We start from the raw sequence: 20,827 nt of genomic DNA on the forward strand, positions 1-20,827 counted from the left end.
TTTACAGAAGTTTCCCCATTTTAAATAATAAATTGGTATAGTAGTATAATGTATTTTCGAACAAGACTGTTGAAGTGTACACTCATGTGATCACCCTTTCTGAAGTTCTGCTTACCCATAGAGCCCCCCAAATGTTAAATGACTGCTGGGGCCTGCCCAAACTGGAGTTGATTTATGGCATAAAAACCACTTTATCGGCATCTGAATCAATGTCTTCATTTATCCTGACTCCAGTATGAATTGCTGTGTTAAGAAGCAGAAGTAGACGATGATGTAAAAATCTCAAAATAACTGTGCACTTACTCCCAACCCATCTAATTTTACATCTACATTTAGAAAAATGACATTCAATCTAGCAAAGGTCAGAAGTGTTAATATTGTTCCTATGATAATAAAGATAGGGCTTAGTCACTGTGGAATATTTTAAGGTACTCCTCCCTGTGTATATGTGTACAACTGTACAGTGACTCCTCTAATGGAATATGAGGAGCATTGCCTCATATTTCTAAAGCATATAACACATGTAATTGAATGGTTTATGTAAATGTTTCATTTACAATACGAAACAGTAATTACCATCGAGAGTGTAGCGTTGATAGCATTCCACCTTAAGTGTGGAGCAGACTGCATCTTTCCCTCATATGGATTTTGACTGAACACTCAGGTTTGTTTGTTTGTTTGTTTGTTTGTTTGTTTGTTTGTTTGTTTGTTTGTTTGTTTGTTTGTTTGTTTGTTTGTTTGTTGGGATCCTTCGAGGCAGTCATTCATTCCACTAAATATGATTTTTCTGTCACTGTTCTCTTGTATTTGGAAAGATAATTTTAAAGATATTTTCTAACTCTTCAACGTCTTAACGTTAAAATAAATGCTGAATAGTCCTGTTAAATGTTAGTGTTTTGTTGTTGTTTTTGCAAACACGGTGAAAAAGTAGTGTTATTGTGGTAATGTTTGATTATGTAACCCTTGGTGAATAGTGTTTTTTTAAATGTTAATGTTTCTGTAAAAGCAATGTAAAGGTTATGGTGCGGGATTATATAATAATCAAATAAAATAATAAAATGTTTATTATTATTATTATTATTAGTCGTCATCCAGGTTAGTCAATTTAAGGAAGCGAATGCTGTTTCGACCTGCTGATTGGTTCATTCATAGAGGCGGTATCCAGACCTTCTTGCTTTTCATTGGTTGTTGTCAGAGCACGCGGCCAATCGCTGCGTAGGTTGTTACTCGTTTCCGTGAATGACAATTCAGGAACTCCTGCTCATGCTCACACCGCATGTAGCGCAAAAGAAGGAGGCGTAAACACTGACAGAGCTTTATAGCTATCGAGGTAAGAAATGAACCACAATTGCCCACTGCTCGTGAAATATTTATTACCGACGGATATCAAACGTTTAACCAGTACTAAGTACTCTACCTGGTGAGTTGGACCATTGGTCGGTTTTTAGTCAACTTGGTCGGTTTGAGCTCGTTCACAGAGCGTCAGGACCTCAGTCAGGCCTGCTAACAGTAGGCCGCCACAACGACTTTGGCGTGTTTTTCTTGCGCGGGATATACGTAAAATTGCTTGTAAAAACTCAACGCAAAGCGTTTGATGAAGCAGTGAAAATGATTTTTGGCCGGAGAAAACATTTTTGTATCGGAGCCGGGAGCTTTATCGTCGACTGAAACGTGCCTTTCAGTCGTGATGGTGCGTTGGGAGAGCTAGCATGGGTTAGGTTAGCATGAATGTTGTGTCTCGACTGCGCAGCAACATCAACGTGACTAGGCCCGCGTTAGCATAGCTTCAACCTTTAGCATTGAATTGCTTTCCACGGCGTCATCGACGCAGTTTCCAAGTTTGGGTAATCGTTTTGTTAAACATTTAGGCAAACGTTATTTTAGTCCAGTTAAAACGGCGATCGTTACTTATCTTGGTGAATGTTAAACACACATGAAACTACGACATGCTGTCATGGCCATTTTGATGTGGCGCTCTGCATTGGACGATTGAAAGTGATGCCAAAGCTTGCACACGAAACTCGTGGGCAAGATCACGTTGGGTTTGATGCAACAACAAGTTTTCTCACCGTCTGACAAATAAGATTACTGAAAACAAACGTTGCAAAACGTAATTTAACACCTGTCCACCGTTGGGCACTGCAGATGAGGTGATTGATTACACATTATCCCTCAGTCTTCCCGACTTGATGTCTTCAGCACCAAATGGATGTTCGGCCAATGGTGTTCACAGCATGATTCCATCCTGTAAGTTAGCTGGATAGTTGTAGATGAAGCTGAAACCTTTAAGGTTAGAGATACCCCTTTGTTGGTTGTAGATTAGGAAAACCCTTGCCCAGGTCATAGCCTGCTCGATGTGCGCCGCTTCTGTGTCCCGTCCCAAATAAGCGTAGATTAAATTCAATGCTTGTTTTTCAAGTCAAAATTTGGAATCCAATCAGTGGATTTGATTCCTTTCCAAGCTGTGTGAATGCAATGGTATTTATTTATGATGTGCTGTGTTTGTTTACTCAGGTTATGGAGATGAGCTGCAGCAGCGAGTGCTTCGGATGTGGCCGTCCAGGGCACTGGATCAAACATTGCCCAAATGTGTGCGGAAGTGGTTCACGAGGACGTGGGCGAGGCAGGGGGCGAGGCAAGGGTACGAAGTTCTAGTTAGGCCACACCCTCAAAGGATTTTTATAACATATTTTCATTGCATACTTTATTTGGCGATTTGGCCCTAGCATGATAAAGTAATGTAAATAATTCATAGCCCTTCCAGGTTGCATGTTTTAACCCTCGGTGTGTGTCAATCCAGACTTGAACTGCTATCGGTGCGGAGACCCAGGGCACTTGGCCAGGGACTGTGACCAACCAGAGGATGGTGAGCACTGCCATCTACTTATTCAAGATGGCCATTGAAGTTTTGATTGCGCCATTCAAGCACCATGTCAGTTAATATCTGTTGGGAAGCTGTTGACACCTTGGACCGCCCTTGTTTTTTTTTTTATCCTCCCCCTGCTCAGCGTGCTACAACTGCCACAGGACTGGCCACATTTCTCGTGAATGTACTGAGCCCAAAAAGGAGAGGGAGCAGCTCTGCTACACCTGTGGCAAGTCCGGTCACATGGCCCGTGATTGCGATGCCAATGAGCAGAAGTGCTACTCCTGCGGCGGCTTTGGCCACATCCAAAAGCTTTGTGACAAGGTGAAATGTTACAGGTGAGTATTGGCTATCTTGCGGTATTGCCTTGGTGTGGCCCTGAAGCCCCGATCCCATTCAGCAGCAAACCACCATGGTTTTGAAATCAGCAAATGTTGCGTTTACAGCAGAATTTGTCAAGGTAGCAAACAGTTTGCCAAATTTTGAACATGTACAAGATTCCTTTGCGACAAAAAAAGTATGCGAGCATCCGGCCCATGTCTGGTGAACATCTGCGACCTTGAACGAACGCAACATTTGCTATCCTTGAAAACATTAGTCTTCTAGTCTTTGAAAAGCGCTATATAAATTTAATGAATTATTATTATTAATTGTTCTCAGCTCATTGAGATAGGTGCTTAACTGAGCTATTGTCGCCCGTAGGTGTGGAGAGCTTGGTCATGTCGCCGTGCACTGCACTAAATCCAGTGAGACCAACTGCTACAAATGTGGAAAGGCGGGCCACCTGGCAAAAGAGTGCGACGAAACTGCATAATCGGTGCCCCCTGTTGCCCCTCCTTTTTTTCAGATTGATGGTTGGTTGTATTATTTTTCTCTGAGTCCTCTTCACTGGCCAAAGGTTGGCCAATAGAGGCTAGTCCCGGGCCAGTGAGCCTCTCGACATGTAACGAAAGGGGTGAAAAAAAAAATCTTTCTGCATTCAACACAAAAATGTTTTAGTTTGGTAGCGGTGTTCTGTATAATGCTTTGTTAAAGGACCCCCCTTTCCAAGCCGCTGGTGATCAGAGATTAATCAATGGGACTAAACTTTGGAAACTGTAGGACCTCTGAGCTCGTGGAAGTGACTATCTTGTCAAGAGATGAAAGGGAGTAAAACCAAAACCAAACTTCCATGTGTTGTCATTTTGGTTTGTTTTTAGTGGGTTGAGTTGGCCAAGGGGAGAATGACATTGAAACATTTCATATCGTGATGCATTTCAGCACTACACGCAGCTAAGCAGGAGCCAACATTTGTTCTTGCAAAGATACAAAGCATTTTGGAGGTATCAAAGGAGGAACTTCTATTCTAGAACTCTGTTTACAATTTAAAGAAAATAAACTTGCTAGGTCGTTAGGTGTTTTCCTTTAAAATGGCCTTGAAATTCTTTTTTGTTTTGTTTTGTTCTTTTTATCTTGACAAATTTAAAACACCGTGACCAGTTGTCACAACAGGTGAATTTGGAGTTATTTGGGAATGAAAAGTTTTCACAGAAATCAAAATGTTATTTTTGTACAATATCACTTAGACTACTGTATAAATGCCATTTGCTTGTACTCAGTTTTTAAGTCGGAAGGAAAGTGCAACTGAAGTCCTAGAAAATAGAAATGTAATTTTAAACTATCAATAAAGCTGGAGGAGCACGGAGTGGATTATGTCTGAATTCTTTGAGTTGTTTTATTAACTTTGGCTAATTGTCATGTTTTAACTCTTTTGCTGAGCTTTGTTTGGTTATGCTACAAAACCTGAAACCTTTAGCACAGTACATTTTGGATGTATCATTTCAGGTGCAATCACATTCGCACGCAAGAAGCTCAATACAACTCGAAAGATGACCATGTAGCGTGTTGACAGATCAGCTCAGGTTGCCTTGTCAAATTTCATCCCATGCGGCAAAAGAGAAGCGCGCAGCACCATCGAAGCAGTAAAATGGAGAACCCGAGTGGAGGCACAGTAGAACGCACGCAAGGAATCGCTGCAAGGAAATCCCGCTAAGTGACTAAAGCATGGACGTGAAATTACACAGATAATAGTAGGGAGCGTTTGCGTGAGGATCTTTTGTGATCCGTTGCTTTAGAAAATAAGACTCGTAGTGTTTTCACCTCGGTGTCTAAAATGGCAGCGGGGTTTTTTTTCTTCAAGACTGCATGCTCCTCCTGCTTGGATCATAATGCGTCATGTGACGCCACAGGGACCTCGCCCAGTCACATTAGAGCAGAGAACGTCAGAGGAGGAAAACAAGGGGCTGGAGCCAGCCGGCTCGTTCGGGCTCAACCGATTTTCTGGCTCAGCAAGACGGTCGGGAAATGAGGGGACTCCTACCATTGTACCGGGGCCTTTGCTCCGGCGGGGCTGGCCGTCACGCGAGGCCAATCGCTGCAATATTCGGTTCTCGCTGCGGCTTTTGCGGAACTAATAGCAAGGTACGAATGTAACGGCTCCCGAGTTTGCCTAGAAAAAAGAATGTTGACAAGGCGATCGCTGGTTTGTGCCGTTACATTTCCTGAAGGATCATCGAATTGAGACTGTGTTTTATGCGACGTGTGTTTTGGAATGTGCACTGCTGGCGACTACAAAAGAGGACCCAAACTTGTTTTGTTTGGCCAATTCGATCAGCGACACTGCTCTAGGGTGTTGTTCCCAGATTTTATTGTCACACTGTAACACACTGAAGGTTGCTGCTCAAAGTTGTTGTGGCGCATCGCACTGCCATGTTACTTAAAGCGCTCACACACACGAGATGCGGCTCTTTGTGAGTCCTGCATCCAAATAACACAAATTTGTATCCAGTCAACATAAAATGACCCCCAGATATTTTTACAAGTTGTACATTGGCACACTTATACGCGACCTTTAAATTGTTGCAAATATATATTTAAACAGAATAAGAATACTTTAGCTAATACTGAGCGTTTAAGTATAAACTCCTTAATATAAAATGATATATAAAAAGCTGACCAATACTAAACCTTAAACACTGATAAAAACTAAGCAACTTGCCTCGAATATGAATATATATATACCGTTTTTTTCCATGTATAATGCGCCCCCATGTATAATACGCACCCTAAAAATGGCATGTTGATGCTGGAAAAAAGCCTGTACCCATGTATAATACGCACCCAAATTTTGACTCCTACTTAAGTCCGTAAACGTAAAATTATTTCAGAAAAAAGACCATCTTTGGGAACAACCGGATGTTATTCTGCCGGTCAGTATCGCTGCGCATGCGCTAGCAAACTCAATAGCGAAGAAATGTTTCGGATTTGTGTAGGGTACATTGTGACAGCAAACGAGCAGGTGATCGAGCAAGCCTCTGATACGAGAGCATTGTGTTCGCATGGAGCGTGTTTGAAGTGAACAGCAGAGAAGAAAGCGCATCTGTAATGGCGGCCTCTGTATCATATCCGGATTAAAAAAAAAAAAAACTTTTTTTTCTCCAGATTTTATGACAATAAATTAGTTAAATTTTGCGCATTATACATGGCAAAAAACGGTATATATACATATGAAATTGCAACTGTCTTTTTCACAACTACGTGCAAAGTGGTTCTAAGGTATCCGATGTGTTTTGTTCGTAGCCACAGCCAAACTTTGGCTTGTTGTTTGACATTGATGGTGTTCTCCTCCGTGGAAGAATGCTGATCCCTGCTGCCAAAAAAGCCTTTGAGAAGTTAGTGGACTCACAAGGACAGTTTGTAGTGCCGCTGGTGTTTGTTACAAATGCTGGGAATTGCCTCAGGCAAACAAAAGCAGATCGGCTCTCCCACATCCTTGGCGTACACGTGAGTTGATAAAGAACATGTTAGTTTAGTTATCCATTCATTCAGTCATTCTATTTATGAACTGCTTCATATTCATTACAGATCACTCAAGATCAAGTCATTATGTCACACAGTCCACTGCGGATGTTCAAGAAATTCCATGACAAGTGTGTGCTGGTGTCAGGTCAAGGACCAGTTCTGGAAATTGCCAAAAAGTATCCTTCATTGATTATTATTATTATTTTTAAGTATGATCTGTTTAAATGGCTGTAATTTCAATGATGGTTTTCCTTAATTCTCTCTCAGTCTGGGCTTCAATAACGTCATCAGTATTGACATGCTGAGGGAATCGTTCCCACTTCTGGACATGGTGGACCACAACAGGAGACCCAAACTACCGGTGAGAGGATCGCATCAATCCATCAGTTTAGCTATTTAAAATAACAGCTGTTAATTCGTGTTCATGTTACATTCATGCGAAATTTCAAGCATTTTTGGTTAAAAGATCTATTTACATCAACTGTTATACATAATTGCATATTTGTATTGTAAATGTATGACAAACCTTGAAAGAGGACTGCCTTTCATGTTCTTGCCAAATCACAAATTATATTTAAAATAGCCATATCTTCCAGAAAAATTTCAATTAGATCTTTTTCTAAAATCGCTCAGTTCTGTTGTCGAAAGTAATCACGCTTCAGCAAACTTAAGTCATGTCAAGTCACACTGCATCAAATCACATTAAAAACGTATATCCTCTCAGTCACATTAAAAAAAAAGAAAAATGTCCCATAAAAGATAAGGATGTGCAAATGAATTTAAAAGTATCACTCAACATTACATTAAGTTAAAGTTCATTTATCTCTTTGCAGTCCAATCCTGTAGGTAACCTTCCCAAGGTTGAGGGTGAGTATTCTTTCCTTCTCTGGAAGATCTCAAAAAGCCTCCAAAAGGATTTTGAAGCCACATTTAGAGAATCCATCTACCATGCTTGTTTAAGAATTTTTTTTTCTGATATCATTTCATCCATCCAGCCGTGGTTCTGTTCGGGGAGCCAATTCGATGGGAGACCAATCTCCAGCTCATCATAGATGTTTTGCTCACCAATGGCAATCTCAGTACCCTTCACCAAACCCAAAATGTACCTCACCTGCCACTGTTGGCTTGCAACATGGACCTGTTATGGATGGCTGAGGCACAGTCTCCAAGGTAAATCTCCTGCTTCAGCAAGTTTTATTGTTTTGGAAATAGTTGAGAAAAGTTATTCCTGTTTTTATTTTATTTTTTATTTTTTGTATCAGATTTGGCCATGGCACATTTCTCGTGTGCTTAGAGAATATCTATAAAAAGATCACAGGTAAAGACCTCAAGTATGAGGCCCTGATGGGAAAACCAAGTGAGCTGACCTACCATTTTGCTGAGTTCCTCATCCGAGGTCAGGCCATGCAGAGGCAGTGGAAACGTCCCATCACATCCCTCTATGCTATAGGGTAAGATTTTTTTAGGGCGCACGTAGGCAAATCAGTAACAGCCACTGTTTTGTGATAAATGCAATTGTCTCCTTTTTCATGGACATTATCTGTTAATCGTGTTGAATAATATCCCCCCGTCCTCCGTTGTCTTTGTAGGGATAATCTAATGACTGACATCTACGGCGCTAACTTGTACAACCGCTACCTGGACGTGAGAGTTTCCAGAAAAAGCCCCAAAGCCATCGCCAAGATGGCGGCCGCCACAGGCTCCACCGCCGCAGTGCCCGCGGAGGATGACGTCGATAACATGTGGGAGAGCGAGCTGGCGTTGCCCGCTGCCACTTCCTGTAAATCGGTCTTAGTCTGCACAGGCGTGTACAACCCCACAGCTGAGGTGCCAAATGACGCGAGCCACTGCATCAAAGAGACAGTTTTCCACGGCCACCGGGACTTTCGCTTCGACCCTGCTCTGGTGGAGCCGGGCCACATTGTGCAAGATGTGGCTGAAGCCGTCGAGCTCATTTTTGAGAAAGAAAGGTTTGTGCCTCAATAGAGAACGAGATTAAGGGAGGGTAGACTCCCGCCCGTGTTTCACTGTGGACGTTGTTTAACCACCCCTGAGGGCTTGAAACTCTCAGAAGTGGGCCGAATAGGAAAAAAAAAAATGCTTCTATTGCAGTAAGCTGATATCTGGCTTTTGTGATAGTTGCCTGGTTTTCTTTAATGGAACTGCCTTGTTTTAGTCTATTCAATATTTTTTAGTCCACATTGATGTTGGCACTAAAAAACCTGAGATCATCCTATATTTGTTACAAGAGTTTACTGTTTTTATCAAGCATTGGACCATTGTTGAGGCCACCTTTTGAGCATAGCACCACAATTGTTTACATGTTTTAACCCCTAAAAATCTATGCATGATCATGACAAACCTGTACTGTATGAACAAACTGTTGGCTGTGCAATATTGTCCCCGAGTAGTTTTGCATTGTGCATACTTAGGAAAGAGAGACTTGACCAGTATTTTTATCTTTGTCTCATGTTACCTGTTCACAGTTACACGCGAACCCTACCTTTAACATCAAAACTTCACTTTGTTATCCATATTTGACCATTTGTAATGTTTTCTTCATTGTAAATAGAGTAACTCGAAAAAATATACGCAATCATTGCAAACGAGTGTAATCATTAATTAGCCATATGGACCAGTAATTATCTGCTCTGAAACGAGCTCCAAAATTTTCTTTATGTTCTATGCGCCTTACTAGACTAAACACGGTATGAGGATTAATATTGCGTTTGTCGAATAGGAATACAGCAGGCAAAATCCACCTGTTTCTATCCACTTAAGTCGGTGGCCATTTTGCAACTTGCTGTCGACGGAAAGAAATCACAGAGCCTATAGTTTGGTAATGTGATGTTTGCAAAATGAGCCCTGAGGCACTTGCGATGTCATTTTTAGTCGACAGCAAGTGGCAAAATGGCCACCCCCGTAGGATGAATAATCTTTTGTTTCGGCTTAATTCATATCCTACAAACACAATCGTAATCCGAATGCCACGATTGGACACACATTGCAAATACATTTTCCGACTTTAAATAACAATTTACATGAACTCAGGGATCAGTTTATAGTTTAGAATAATGGACTGCCTTAAAGTACAAGAAAAAAATGGAATATCTCAAATTTATAATTCAAATGATTCCATCTTTATTATTATAGGAGAGTCTTCTATTTGAACTTTTGTAGTGTAGTTTTCATGAAATGTCTTCCAATAGGTGCCTCAGATAGCCTTAATCTTAATATTGTGTTTCTTCTGCAACACATCAAGCACCTGTGGAAGTAACTCCATGTTGACAGGATGCCTTTCCAGATCCTCAGTGAGTAGCTGAAAATGTTGATTGACAGCTGACAGCCTCCTCCTGTGTCTCACCCGCAGTGGATGCAAAGAGTCACCTTTGACTCGCGAGTGTCTTTCCTCAATGTTAAGCGTGAAGGTGCAGTTTTTGGCCAGTCTCAGGCTCCACAGAAGCAGAACAACGAGGCAGCTGAGCATTACTCCCATCACAGCAGCAGAGGTGATACTACCGCAACCTCTCGGGGCGCACGGGATAAAGTAGTCATCAGTGAGTTCTGTGATAGCTTTCTGAGCCACTGAGCTGGGACTGAAGCATATGGGCTCCTGAGAGACCGCAGCTCTGTTCCGCAAAAGCCAGTTCCTCACGTATTCAATGGCGCAGTCACAGTGGAAAGGATTACCGGCAAGGGAGACACGTTGAAGGCCCAGCGCTTTGTCAAACAGGCCCGAGGGGATGGTGATGAGGCCGATATCCTCCGCGAGGAGCTCCGTGGTGTCTGATGGCAGAGGAGGCAACTCCCTGAGGTCAGGAGAGGTGCAGTTGACGAGCAAACCAGCAGGCTGGAGGGTTGTGCACAGGCAGGCCTGACCAAGAGCCGCTGCGGTGTGCAGTGCGGCCCAGAACAGGAGGTGTGCTAGTACCGCACCAGAGAGCATCCTGAAAGATAACAAAACTGAATGAACAAATTCATAGCACAGCGGAAATGTGGAACAATTTCTGTTCATCAGAAGCAAGGCTTTAAAGAATCTCATTTACAGGACACTTGTCAGAAATGAAGCAATTTACACATATGTAAATTGGAGTTTGTCTGCAACTTGCTCAGTGCATATTCAAAATGTGCAGGAAGAAAAGCAATCTACAAAGATAGGTTGGCATAACTCATTGTTGTGTTGAATACAATCAAACGGATGAATGGATGGATATCTTGTAGCGCTTACACAGCTGTCGCCGGAACAAAGAGCCTTTCAGAACACACACACACACAAGAATAAAATGGCGCGTCTGATAAACATGGGTGTCCCCAAAAAGTAGAGTTAGAATTACAGTAGAGTAGGGTTTCAAACTCGGTTTAAGGTTCAAAGTAAGGTTCCAAACTCATCTTGGGTTTCAAACTAGGGTTAGGGATTTAAAGTAGGGGTTCAAAATTAGGCTAGAGTCTCAAAGTAGGGTTTTAAACTAGATTTAGGGCTTCAAAGTAGGGTTTAATACAATACTAGGGTTAGGGTTTTAAAGTTAGATCAGGGATTTAAAGGAATGTTTAAAACTAGAGTTGGGGTTTTAAACTAAGGTTTCAATTTTGTGGATAGGGTAGGGTTTTTAAGTAGGTTCAGGTTTTAAAGTTTCAAATTAGGGTTAGGAATTAATATTAGTGTGTAGTGGATTTCAATTCTCTGCTTCAAACCTGGGTTATAAGGCAGTTTTAAGGGTGTATTTTGTATTTCTATAGGCCTGAGCAATGGATATTAAACCATTTTAAGCAAGCATCACAATCAACATTTTAAGAGTAGACAGAATTCACAGGCTATGTATGAGGCCTTCTGAAGGTGGTAAAGCCAAAAGTAAATCAAACAGAAGTAAACCAACCTTTCACGGACAAACCACCAGTCCGATTTTTCATGGTCTCTGTGCTGTCGACATCCTTGAATTCTTCTTATTTATTCGTCCAGGCCAGCATTGCACTGAGAAGTTAAATACTGAATATTCAGCTCTGATGTGTTTTAGTATGACGAGTGGCCCTATGATGGGAATCCCTCTGCTCGGATGAGATAAGACTTTATCTTTTTCAAAAAAAAAAAAAAAGGAGAGGGCCAATGAGGCGCTCACACATTTCCTAGTATGGAGGCACTACACTACATCAATTATCGGGATCACTCTTTCTTATATTATTTATTTGTAATGGGAATTGGGATACAAACCAAACGTAATAAAAGAAAAACGTGACAGTTCAGCAAGTTTTGTAAAGCAGTCACGTTACAGGTGTACTTTTAACCTGCAGGTGGCGCACCGGCGCTATCTTCGGCTGTCACTGACTTAGTGATGTGCATTCCAGTTCTTTTAAGTAACCTGAATCTTTAAAATCAGTTCACTCAAAAGATTCGTTCAAACGAATCGTTCAACGAATCGTCCCCCCCACACTGATCTTTTTTTTTTTTTAAACTTTTTTTTTTAACTTCAATAACACACACAACTAAGCAATACACCAGACCTAAAACAATCAAGTAAACGCACAGTAATGTCGACAACGGCAACACACACATTTTTCTCTATATTACAACATCCCATGGGAACAACATATACGTCAAACAATACAACCCCCCCCCCCCCCAAAAAATATAAAAATAATTATAATTGGCTCAGTTATCCACACATTTCTTATACAACACCTACACGACTGTTGGCTCGTGAGTGAACGATTCGGTCAAAAGAACGGATCTTCTTCAGTGAACGAGAGTGACAGAATCACTTCCTAAAGTGATTCGTTCTTTTTTCAGTTCATATGACTTCAACCAAACTATTATTAGATAAAAATATTATCATTTTAATAAACATTCAAATCTTGTCTGGTGTTTTATTCCTTGTTTTTATTTTTTTGGTCATGAGAACAAAAATTTGGTTAACTGCTTTATATGACAATATGTACATGTGTTTACATTATGTAATATGTGCTGGTGTCCCCCAAAATAAAGAGCAAGTAGTCAAATACACATTCTTGACACGTACAAAAAATGCATAAAGTTATTAGGTACAAAATGGTGGTGTACCTAATGGAGTGTCCGAATGACGTCACAGATCAACCAGCCAACCAGGAGGTGGGGGTGAGGGCGGGCGTGGCACTTTTCACTTTCAGTTAAGATTAAGTCATGATTTTTCCCTAATGAACTGGCCTGTTATTAGGTACACTTGAAAATGGGGGTGTACCTAATGGAGTGTCCCAAGTGACGTCACAGATCAAACAGCCAATCAAAGTGGGGGTGAGGGCGGGTGTGACACTTTTCACTTAAACCAGGGGTGTCGACCTCCAGTCCTCGAGGGGCCGCGTTCCAATATGTTTTCCAAGTTACCCTCGTTAAACACACCTGCGTGAAAAGATTTTGGTCATTTCACGTTCTGCAGGAGCTAAAACTTTTCACGCAGGTGCACTTAACGAGGGGACCTTGGAAAACATGTTGGAATGCGGCCCCAAGGACGAGAGCTTGACACCTGTGACCTTTGACCGTGATATTTCCCTAATAAAGTGGCCTGTTATTAGGTACAAGTGTACCTCACACTTGAAAATGGCGGTGTACCTAATGGAATGTCCAAGAAAGTGTAGTGAAAGATTCGGTGAACGATTCATTTGAACAAATATTTTGAGTGAACCGATTTTAAAGATTCAGTTCACTTAGCTGGAATGCACATTACTAGTGGGTTGCCCGGTGAAAATAGCTGACTGGTTAGTGACATGGGCTCTTGCGCGTTAAGACCTTGGTTCGATCTCGGGCGTGAGATTTTACCTAAATGTGCTTTTATTGTGCAATTAACCCTTTATTCGTTTTTTTTTTTTTACCTCGTGTAGTGTACCTACTGAAGTGTTCATGAGGTGTACCTACAATGACTGATCCGTTAATCCACGAGAAGGAACGCAGTAGACCCATTGTCTCGTTCGCGAACAGGAACGTCAGGATTTGTTCCCTCACTTGAACGGGAAGTTACGTCATATTCTTCTTCGTTTTGTTTTACGGCGAGGTGGCCCCAGCTTCAATGGGCATTACTGACACCTACCGGTTGAAATCATATGAACTGAAAAAAGAACGAATCACTTTGGGAAGTGATTCAGTCACTCTCGTTCACTGAAAACATTCGTTGTTTTGAAACCATCGTTCACTCACGAGCCAACACACTGACTGTTGCGACACATTACCGACTACTGAACTGCGTAATAGAAACCAGTCAAGTTGGGCAGGCAAAAATGACAAAAGCCATATCATAAGTCATATATTTGTTTATTTTGCGTTCTCAACATTGTCACAGTTGAAGTTTTACAATAACTGGGGTCTTACTGACTCACTACTCACTGTACAAACAGAATGCACACATAAATGAGGCCATTCTTGTATTTTCTTTTTTTTCCTTCTTCTTTTAACGAGTCTCACATCAGAGCGAACAGCTCGCGATAAGATTCATTTGTCTGGTGTTGTTGTATGTGTATGTCGGCACGGAAGGAGCATGATGGAAATGGCAGCGAACTTTTCTAACAGTCAGCTTTTGATCTCTACAGCAAATGTCGATTCCCGAGACAATCGATATGTTCAGCCCTCACTCATTCTATGAGGGGATGTTTTTACATCCTGATCAAAACTGCAGATATCAGAATAAAGTATGGATCGTATTCACACTATGTACAGTATCATATAACCACCAACTTGGTCCCTTTACACCTTCATAAAGATAAATCCTCCGTCCAAGCAGTTTGCACATCCAATCTCATATTTACACAACGAAAGCCCTCAGTCAGCTAAGGAAGTGCAACGTTCTTTATGTTTATCATGTACACACAATGGCTTTGTTGATGAAATGCATGCCGAGCTTTAATATCATCCAGCCTAACACGAAAAAAAAAACAAAAAAACACAGCAACGTTGGCAAACTCCAAACTATAGAAAACAAAAGTAAGCCAGTTTCTATGATAGGCTGATCTCCTCCCCCCCTCCCCTCATTCGTCTCACAGTGAATAGGACATGTGATGCATCGGATCCATGCAGTGCATTGTTGGGGTTCCTTTTCACAAAGAAATGACTGTAGACACGCACCAAACACGAACGGGACATGAGGGTTCAAATCATAGCAAAACACGGAACTCAATAGAAAGAAACATTCAGCTCCTGTCTGATATGTGAGAATCAGGAAGGTGAAAGCCTGATTGATGGCCATGATTTTTTTTTCGTGACTCTTAATATACCTGTACAACCTGAATAATTGGAACAAATCGTCTACTGTTACCAATGTGCACACTAGAATAAACTCTTATTTGTCGAATGTATAAAGTTATTCTTTACATACTCCGAGTTTCTTTGTTCAGTATACATTTCTGCGGTACAACTGCATTTATTATTAAAAGAAAGGTTATTTTATGTGCTTATCCAGCAAAATATATCTGGCCAAGAAGTAGCTACTCCTTTAATAAAATATATACACACATTCCTCCTCACTCTATCTTCCCCTTGTAGGTATTTATATACTCCTAAATAAGGGGGGGGAGTTGCTTTATCACCTGGACAACAGAAGACTTCCACTCTCAGTACAAGTCTGCATTTGGGAACATGATTGCACTTAAAACTTGCTATGGTTAACACTGATTTGTTATACAATGTGCAGAGGACAGCCTCACATCAATAACAGTACATGCAAAAAAATCACTAGACATTCCACCAGGGCTCTGAGCCTGCAGCGAGCATTAATTTAGACAGAGAGGGGCCGAAAAACAAAAATAAATAATGACACAAAACAAACAAACAAATCGCACGAATCTTAGGGACACTTTGCGTGTTCCTAATCAGTACAAGGATATTGCACATATGATACAAAAACAAATTATTTACCATGTCAGATTTAAGTCACTCACCAAAAACTTGTTGGTGAGGGGGGAAAAAAAACCGCAAAAGCAAAATAAAATTCTAGTTGGATTTAATTAGTGGAGATAGCAGCTGTTACTTGTAACCTCTGCATTTCTTTCAACATTCATGCTCCAAGCCGCCTTTTTACAAGCCGCAACGACAAATTTGTTCTTTAAAGTGGCTTGTGGGCAAGAAGAATCAATGTAGTGGCGTTGCAACAGCTGCCATCTCAAAGCTCCTTCTTCTCCCTTGGAAAGGCCAAAGTCCCAAGATAGATTCAAGGCTGATTTCACTGCTTGCGCATCTACAGCTTTGCTACCCCAGAGTCAGTATAATACTGATAACTTTTTGCTGATAATAATTGTAGGTATAATCTTACAAATTACTCACGACATACTGTACAGCAAGTCTTGACTAAATAGATTATGCGTTAATAATTGGCACATTTATGTATGAGCGCTAGGAGACAACACGTACAGCTGTCATCTACGGTAAATACAGCACTAGAACTAACAGAACTCAGACATCGCTCACCTGTCCTCCGCTTTGAGTCAAATAATTATATCTTCATTACATGTGAGCTCGATCGGAGGCAGGGATAAATAGCATCCAAACTGAAAAAGTTGTGCACCACAATGTCGCCATCATTGTTGTGCCAAGGTTGTCTTTCCTCCTGATTACATGGAGGCTGTGGAAAGGGGCAGCCCGCTGATGTGTGCGCATGTGTGTGTACAGATCCACCCGCCGCCAATGATGAGGGGAGGGGAGGGGGGCGGGGGTGTCAAACCCGGAATCAAACATACTAGTAATAAAGGCCCCTGGTGGGATAGTTGTGGTCCAATTGTCCATCCTGCCTATTAGTTGGACGTTGAGGTGAAACAGTGCCTGCAGGTGGTTTCCATGGCAGCAGCAGTAAAACACAGTGGACAGGCCGTCGCGCGAGTCGCGCCGTCAGTCATCCCTTTGGTGTCAGAAACCGTCCCTCGCCGGCGGTGCCCTCCGTCGCCGTCGCGTCATCACACTACGGTGCTGATGCCACTGTGTTTGCTTTTGGGTCCGCCGGGTGCTGCGCCTGCTTGCTGGGTACTGTGGTGCCCCCCACCACCACTATGCTGCGGCTGGGAGCTGTGATGAGAATGCTGGCTGTGGTGGCTGTGCTGGGCATGCGCGGGGTAGCCGGGGTGCTTGTGGTACTGCGTGTGCGGCGGTGGGTGGTAGTGGTGATGGTGGTGGTAAGGCGGCGGGTTCTGAGGGACTTGGCAGTACTGCGGGTGGTGGCCGTGGTGCGGCAGCGGCGCACCGTGCACCACCTGCGCTGTGTGGTGCAGGTTGGTTGGGTGGGGCTTGTGGGAGATGAGCGTAGGGTGGCCGGGCGGGGGGTGAGGCCCGTGGCTTTGGGAGGACGGTTTGCCTCTCTTGCTGCCAAATAGCGAGCCCAGGATGGAGGTGGATGCCGAGTTGGGGAGGGGAGGGTGCTCGCGTGACGTCCCCTCGCGCGGGGTGGCGGCTCTTCGGCATGTGTGCGGGCTGCTAATGATGGACCCCTGCGGGAATATAGGCAACAGCACGCGCGTCAGACATGAAGCAAAACAACGGCTCTTCTGGAGGTGTCTTATTTTAAGTAGCAAAATGTTTTCAGGCATGCAAATGACAAAACGGAAATGTCTTCATGGTCTGCAGAAGAAACAGTTCAACTTCGGGGAGGGGGGGGGGGGGTAGGCGGGTGTCAAAGGCGACTTGAGAAATGTCACGGTGATAGCGCATCTCCTGAGGACGTGTGGCAGAGTCACACATGCATCTTGTTAAAGTAAACAGAAGTCAGCGCGTGGACGCATGCAGAGGACGTGACAGGCCGACTCAAGGGCAGGACACTTCACGACAGGCCTGACCGCTCCCCCCCACCCCTTTTGTTGTCAATATGCACGCATTAACTCTCATCCTCGGACTCATGCTTAAGCTCCGACTCAAGGAAGCCGACCCGCATGATGCCTTTAAAAGCAGAATGGCATTTTTCAGGGTTCCAGACTTGAACACAACACAAGAACTCATGGGCAAATGGTGCGAGTGAGAGACCAGTGAATGAGATCCACGTCATTATTAGTCTGCCCAGCAGTAAATTGCAGACTGTGAAAGCCCCATTATTCCAGCCTTCCTAATGTTACTTAGAAATTGTGGGTGAAGAGAGCTCTGGACAGCGAGAGAGAGCGAGTGTACAAAAGACTAGTTGGTGTCTTACTGAGCTACCCGCCTGAGAGAAGAGCAACCAAATGAAAACCGCTTGGATGGGAGTGAATGGAAGACAGAGACAGGCGACGAGGAAGGGATTAGTCGAGTCATGCTTTGCTGAGGATATGACTTTTGGTCAAAATGGCATGACCAAAACTGGAGCTGTTTGGCTTCCGAAATAAAGGGGAAGGGTGGGATCAGAGGCAGGCAACCCATGCATGCACACTACACGGAGGCAAGCAGGTGTAAGGCATCCCAGGAAGAAAAAATACATGATCCAAACAAATGGACTGAGTCTATGAAGCAAAGAAGGCGTCAGACCAAAAAGAAATGGTGTGTTTTTACAGTGCACATCATCACATGAAGAGTAGCTTGGAGACCAGCTGCTTCCAACTTACTTCCATATTGCTGTCTAGTGATCCTGCACTGCTGCGACGCCCCCGCTTGCCTGGCCGAGACATGCAATACCACAGATTAGAGATCGACAGCAACTCCTGGAGCAACTACAGACGCTCGGGCCGCCTGCCGCTCCAGTAGGGGGCAGCGCAGCGCATTGTGACTGTGAGTAAGGCCCCAGTATGGGCGGGAAGTGGCTGGACCCTGGGTACACTGGCTGTTTGGCTGTTTCTCAATGTGCATTGTTGTGTACTTGAGAAACTTTGGACCAAGAACATTGCGTTCCAAGTCAAAGTCGAAATCTAGCTGTGCAAGGATCAGGACGTGCTCCTCGCGCTGACTCGTTCAGGTTGCCGGCTATCCTGGGGGTGCGTTGCGTTTCACAAAGTCGTCTAAAAGGCTGTTCTCAGAGAGCATTCTTTCGACCTGTTACTTCTTTTCAACGTTGCTATTGAGAAACAGCCACAAAACCGCCACGTCTTAGTAGCATCTTTGCACGGGTTACAATTTCAAGCGCATTTCCCACTAACAGCTCAGTCAAATGGTAGGCAAAGAATTGGAATTGAACGGATGACGTCAGATAGGCCAACAAATCCCAAATAACGTTTCGCCGGCATTTTCCCCCAAGCTGTCTTGGTTAAATGCGACAAGCTTTCCGTTTCCAAATGACCAAAACAGCCTCAGTGACAGTCACAAAGGAGGGGATACATCAAAAGCAATACAGTGGCTGTTACACATGGGATGTACAGGCATTAAGAGGGGCTGAGGCACACTCAGCCAATGATACATGACCAGTAATTACACATAAACAGGAAAATACCTGATGTGTATGGAAATAACGGTAAATACACATGGAATGTAGTATGGCAGGAAAAGAAATCAAAGAAACCCCCAACGAGCAACATCCGGCGTGGGAAACAGGGACGAAAGCTATCGACTGATCCCTTTGCATTACAGCTTAAGCAACAGTGAGACGAAGCCTGGATTAGATTTCATTTAGTTGTCAAGAGGAGAATCACTTGATAACTTCAAGTAGCTACTGCATCAGGGCGGATTTGTTTGCATGACAAATATTCATGAGAGGAAATGGGACAGGATTTCTACTCAAAATATCATGACAATGTGCTTGGATGAAAGAAAATGTAAAGATGCAAAGTGTTTTGGGAAAAACAAAAGTGAACATGAATGGACTTGCTCCTCATCTCATGGTCAGTGGTCGAGGGTTGCCTGTCAGTTCGTTTCATCACGACAGAACAACTAACCGACTGTGAATACATACACTTTGATTGTTTTTATCATTATGTCGTAGGCTGACTTCACAGTGTTCTTAACGGCGCCAGAATTATGACACAATGTAGAAAGATTGCATTCATAGACAGGCTATTGCAACCATCTTCATCCTTGACTACAGTTTCAAAATAAAAGGAACCACAAACAATAGGGGACTCTACTTGCACCCATGAAATTTTCAGTGCTATACAAATTGCTAGGCTTAACCTTTAATTTGTTGATATTTCAGTATATCAAAGGTCCGCATCACACCGAACAACGTGGTTAAAACAACCTGCAGAGGACCACCGCAAAAAAAAAAAACTGGCATCAACTTGCTGCACACCAAGCTTGTTTGTTCCAAAAAAGATGGGAAGGGGCAACAAAAGAGTGGGAAAGTTGAGGAATGCTTATTCAAAAAACAACAACAACACCTGTTTGGAACATTCCACATGTGAACAGGATAACTGGAAACAAGTGAGCGCCGTGATTGGGTATTAAAGGTGCATCCCCAAAGCATGGATGGAGACAGGTTCACTATTTGCGAGAGCAAATAATTTAAGAACCTTTCTCAACATATAATTGCAAGGAATGTAAGTGTGCCATCTAAGTGGCAAGAGTAATAATTACCGTTGAAGGCCTGTGATTTTTTATCAGGCGGCACTTAAAAATCCGAATGGTTGAGTAAACTATTTTGCCATGTGGCTGGCTTCAGGAACACTTCAGAAAAGCACTGTCAGGTAACACAGTTCATTACTACTTCTAAAAATACAAGTTAATCCTCTACCAGTACAGTAAAACCAAAGCCATATATCAAAACTACCCAGCTGTGGTCTGGCGAGTCTACATTTGTAATTGTTTTTTGGAAATCATGGAAAATGAGCATCCGAATTGCCGTCAGGGCAAAGTTGAAAAGCTAGCCTCCGCGATGGTATCTCGGTGCTGATGGAATGGTTATCTTGCACATCTGTGAAGCACCATGTGAATGTCTTTTTTTAAAATTCATGGATTTAGGGCTTGTATACATACACCACAGGTGTCAAATGCAAGGCCCAGGCGGTCAGATGTGGCCCACCACTGCATTTTATGTGGCCCACAGTAAGAAATCTTGTGCGTGATCTAGCAATTTTTGTTTCTGAGCCCCCTTCTACAGAAATATCAACTAAAGCCCGGTGCACACCAAACAAGCAGACCGAGCGAGACACATGCTTAACTCTGGTGCAAATCGATTAACTTAAGATCAAAGGTGAACAATGCATAGACTTGAGCATCAGACCAGCATTAAAATGGAAGCCCAAAAAAGCGTAGCGGCATTACAACTATGCATAAAGATCAGTATACGCATA

The 20,827-nt window shown here is 42.9% G+C and overlaps 4 protein-coding genes across 13 annotated transcripts in view; 2 read left to right on the plus strand and 2 right to left on the minus strand.

The window, feature by feature from the left end:
- Nucleotides 1–1,194: 1,194 nt before the first annotated feature.
- cnbpa (CCHC-type zinc finger, nucleic acid binding protein a) lies at nt 1,195–4,550 on the plus strand. Of its 2 annotated transcripts, none has more exons than XM_061272794.1 (5): nt 1,195–1,330; nt 2,515–2,641; nt 2,801–2,866; nt 3,009–3,204; nt 3,569–4,550. In XM_061272794.1, exons 2-5 carry the CDS (start codon nt 2,518–2,520, stop codon nt 3,678–3,680), a joined length of 498 nt encoding a protein of 165 aa, XP_061128778.1. In that variant the 5' UTR covers nt 1,195–1,330; nt 2,515–2,517; the 3' UTR covers nt 3,681–4,550. The 2 variants fall into 2 exon arrangements, with proteins under 2 accessions (XP_061128778.1, XP_061128777.1); XM_061272793.1 differs by having other exon boundaries at nt 1,318–1,420.
- Nucleotides 4,551–5,091: 541 nt separating this feature from the next.
- On the plus strand, nt 5,092–9,312 carry LOC133150329 (haloacid dehalogenase-like hydrolase domain-containing 5). The gene is made up of 8 exons (XM_061272790.1): nt 5,092–5,326; nt 6,485–6,688; nt 6,770–6,882; nt 6,974–7,067; nt 7,540–7,573; nt 7,702–7,876; nt 7,969–8,157; nt 8,296–9,312. The coding sequence occupies exons 1-8, from the start codon at nt 5,210–5,212 to the stop codon at nt 8,690–8,692; spliced, it is 1,323 nt and encodes a 440-aa protein (XP_061128774.1). The 5' UTR covers nt 5,092–5,209; the 3' UTR covers nt 8,693–9,312.
- Nucleotides 8,677–11,744, minus strand: gp9 (glycoprotein IX platelet). Of its 2 annotated transcripts, none has more exons than XM_061272792.1 (2): nt 11,581–11,744; nt 8,677–10,653 (listed from the first exon to the last, which is right to left on the minus strand). In XM_061272792.1, exon 2 carries the CDS (start codon nt 10,650–10,652, stop codon nt 9,921–9,923), a length of 732 nt encoding a protein of 243 aa, XP_061128776.1. In that variant the 5' UTR covers nt 10,653; nt 11,581–11,744; the 3' UTR covers nt 8,677–9,920. The 2 variants fall into 2 exon arrangements, with proteins under 2 accessions (XP_061128776.1, XP_061128775.1); XM_061272791.1 differs by having other exon boundaries at nt 8,677–10,958.
- A 2,216-nt stretch (nt 11,745–13,960) lies between these two features.
- The window catches only part of LOC133150328 (IQ motif and SEC7 domain-containing protein 1-like), a 73,523-nt gene continuing 66,656 nt past the window's right edge, over nt 13,961–20,827 (minus strand). For 7 of the 8 annotated variants that reach the window (XM_061272782.1, XM_061272783.1, XM_061272781.1 and 4 more), the window contains 2 exons: nt 18,215–18,264; nt 13,961–17,134 (listed from right to left, as the gene is read on the minus strand). In XM_061272782.1, coding sequence (XP_061128766.1) covers nt 16,607–17,134; nt 18,215–18,264 — 578 coding nt within the window. In that variant the 3' untranslated portion in view covers nt 13,961–16,606. The remainder of the gene's footprint in view (nt 17,135–18,214; nt 18,265–20,827) is intronic. The other variant, XM_061272789.1, reaches the window with a different exon arrangement.

The sequence above is a fragment of the Syngnathus typhle genome, linkage group LG2 (assembly GCF_033458585.1).
Source record: "Syngnathus typhle isolate RoL2023-S1 ecotype Sweden linkage group LG2, RoL_Styp_1.0, whole genome shotgun sequence".
In the NCBI taxonomy this organism is placed as follows: domain Eukaryota; kingdom Metazoa; phylum Chordata; class Actinopteri; order Syngnathiformes; family Syngnathidae; genus Syngnathus; species Syngnathus typhle.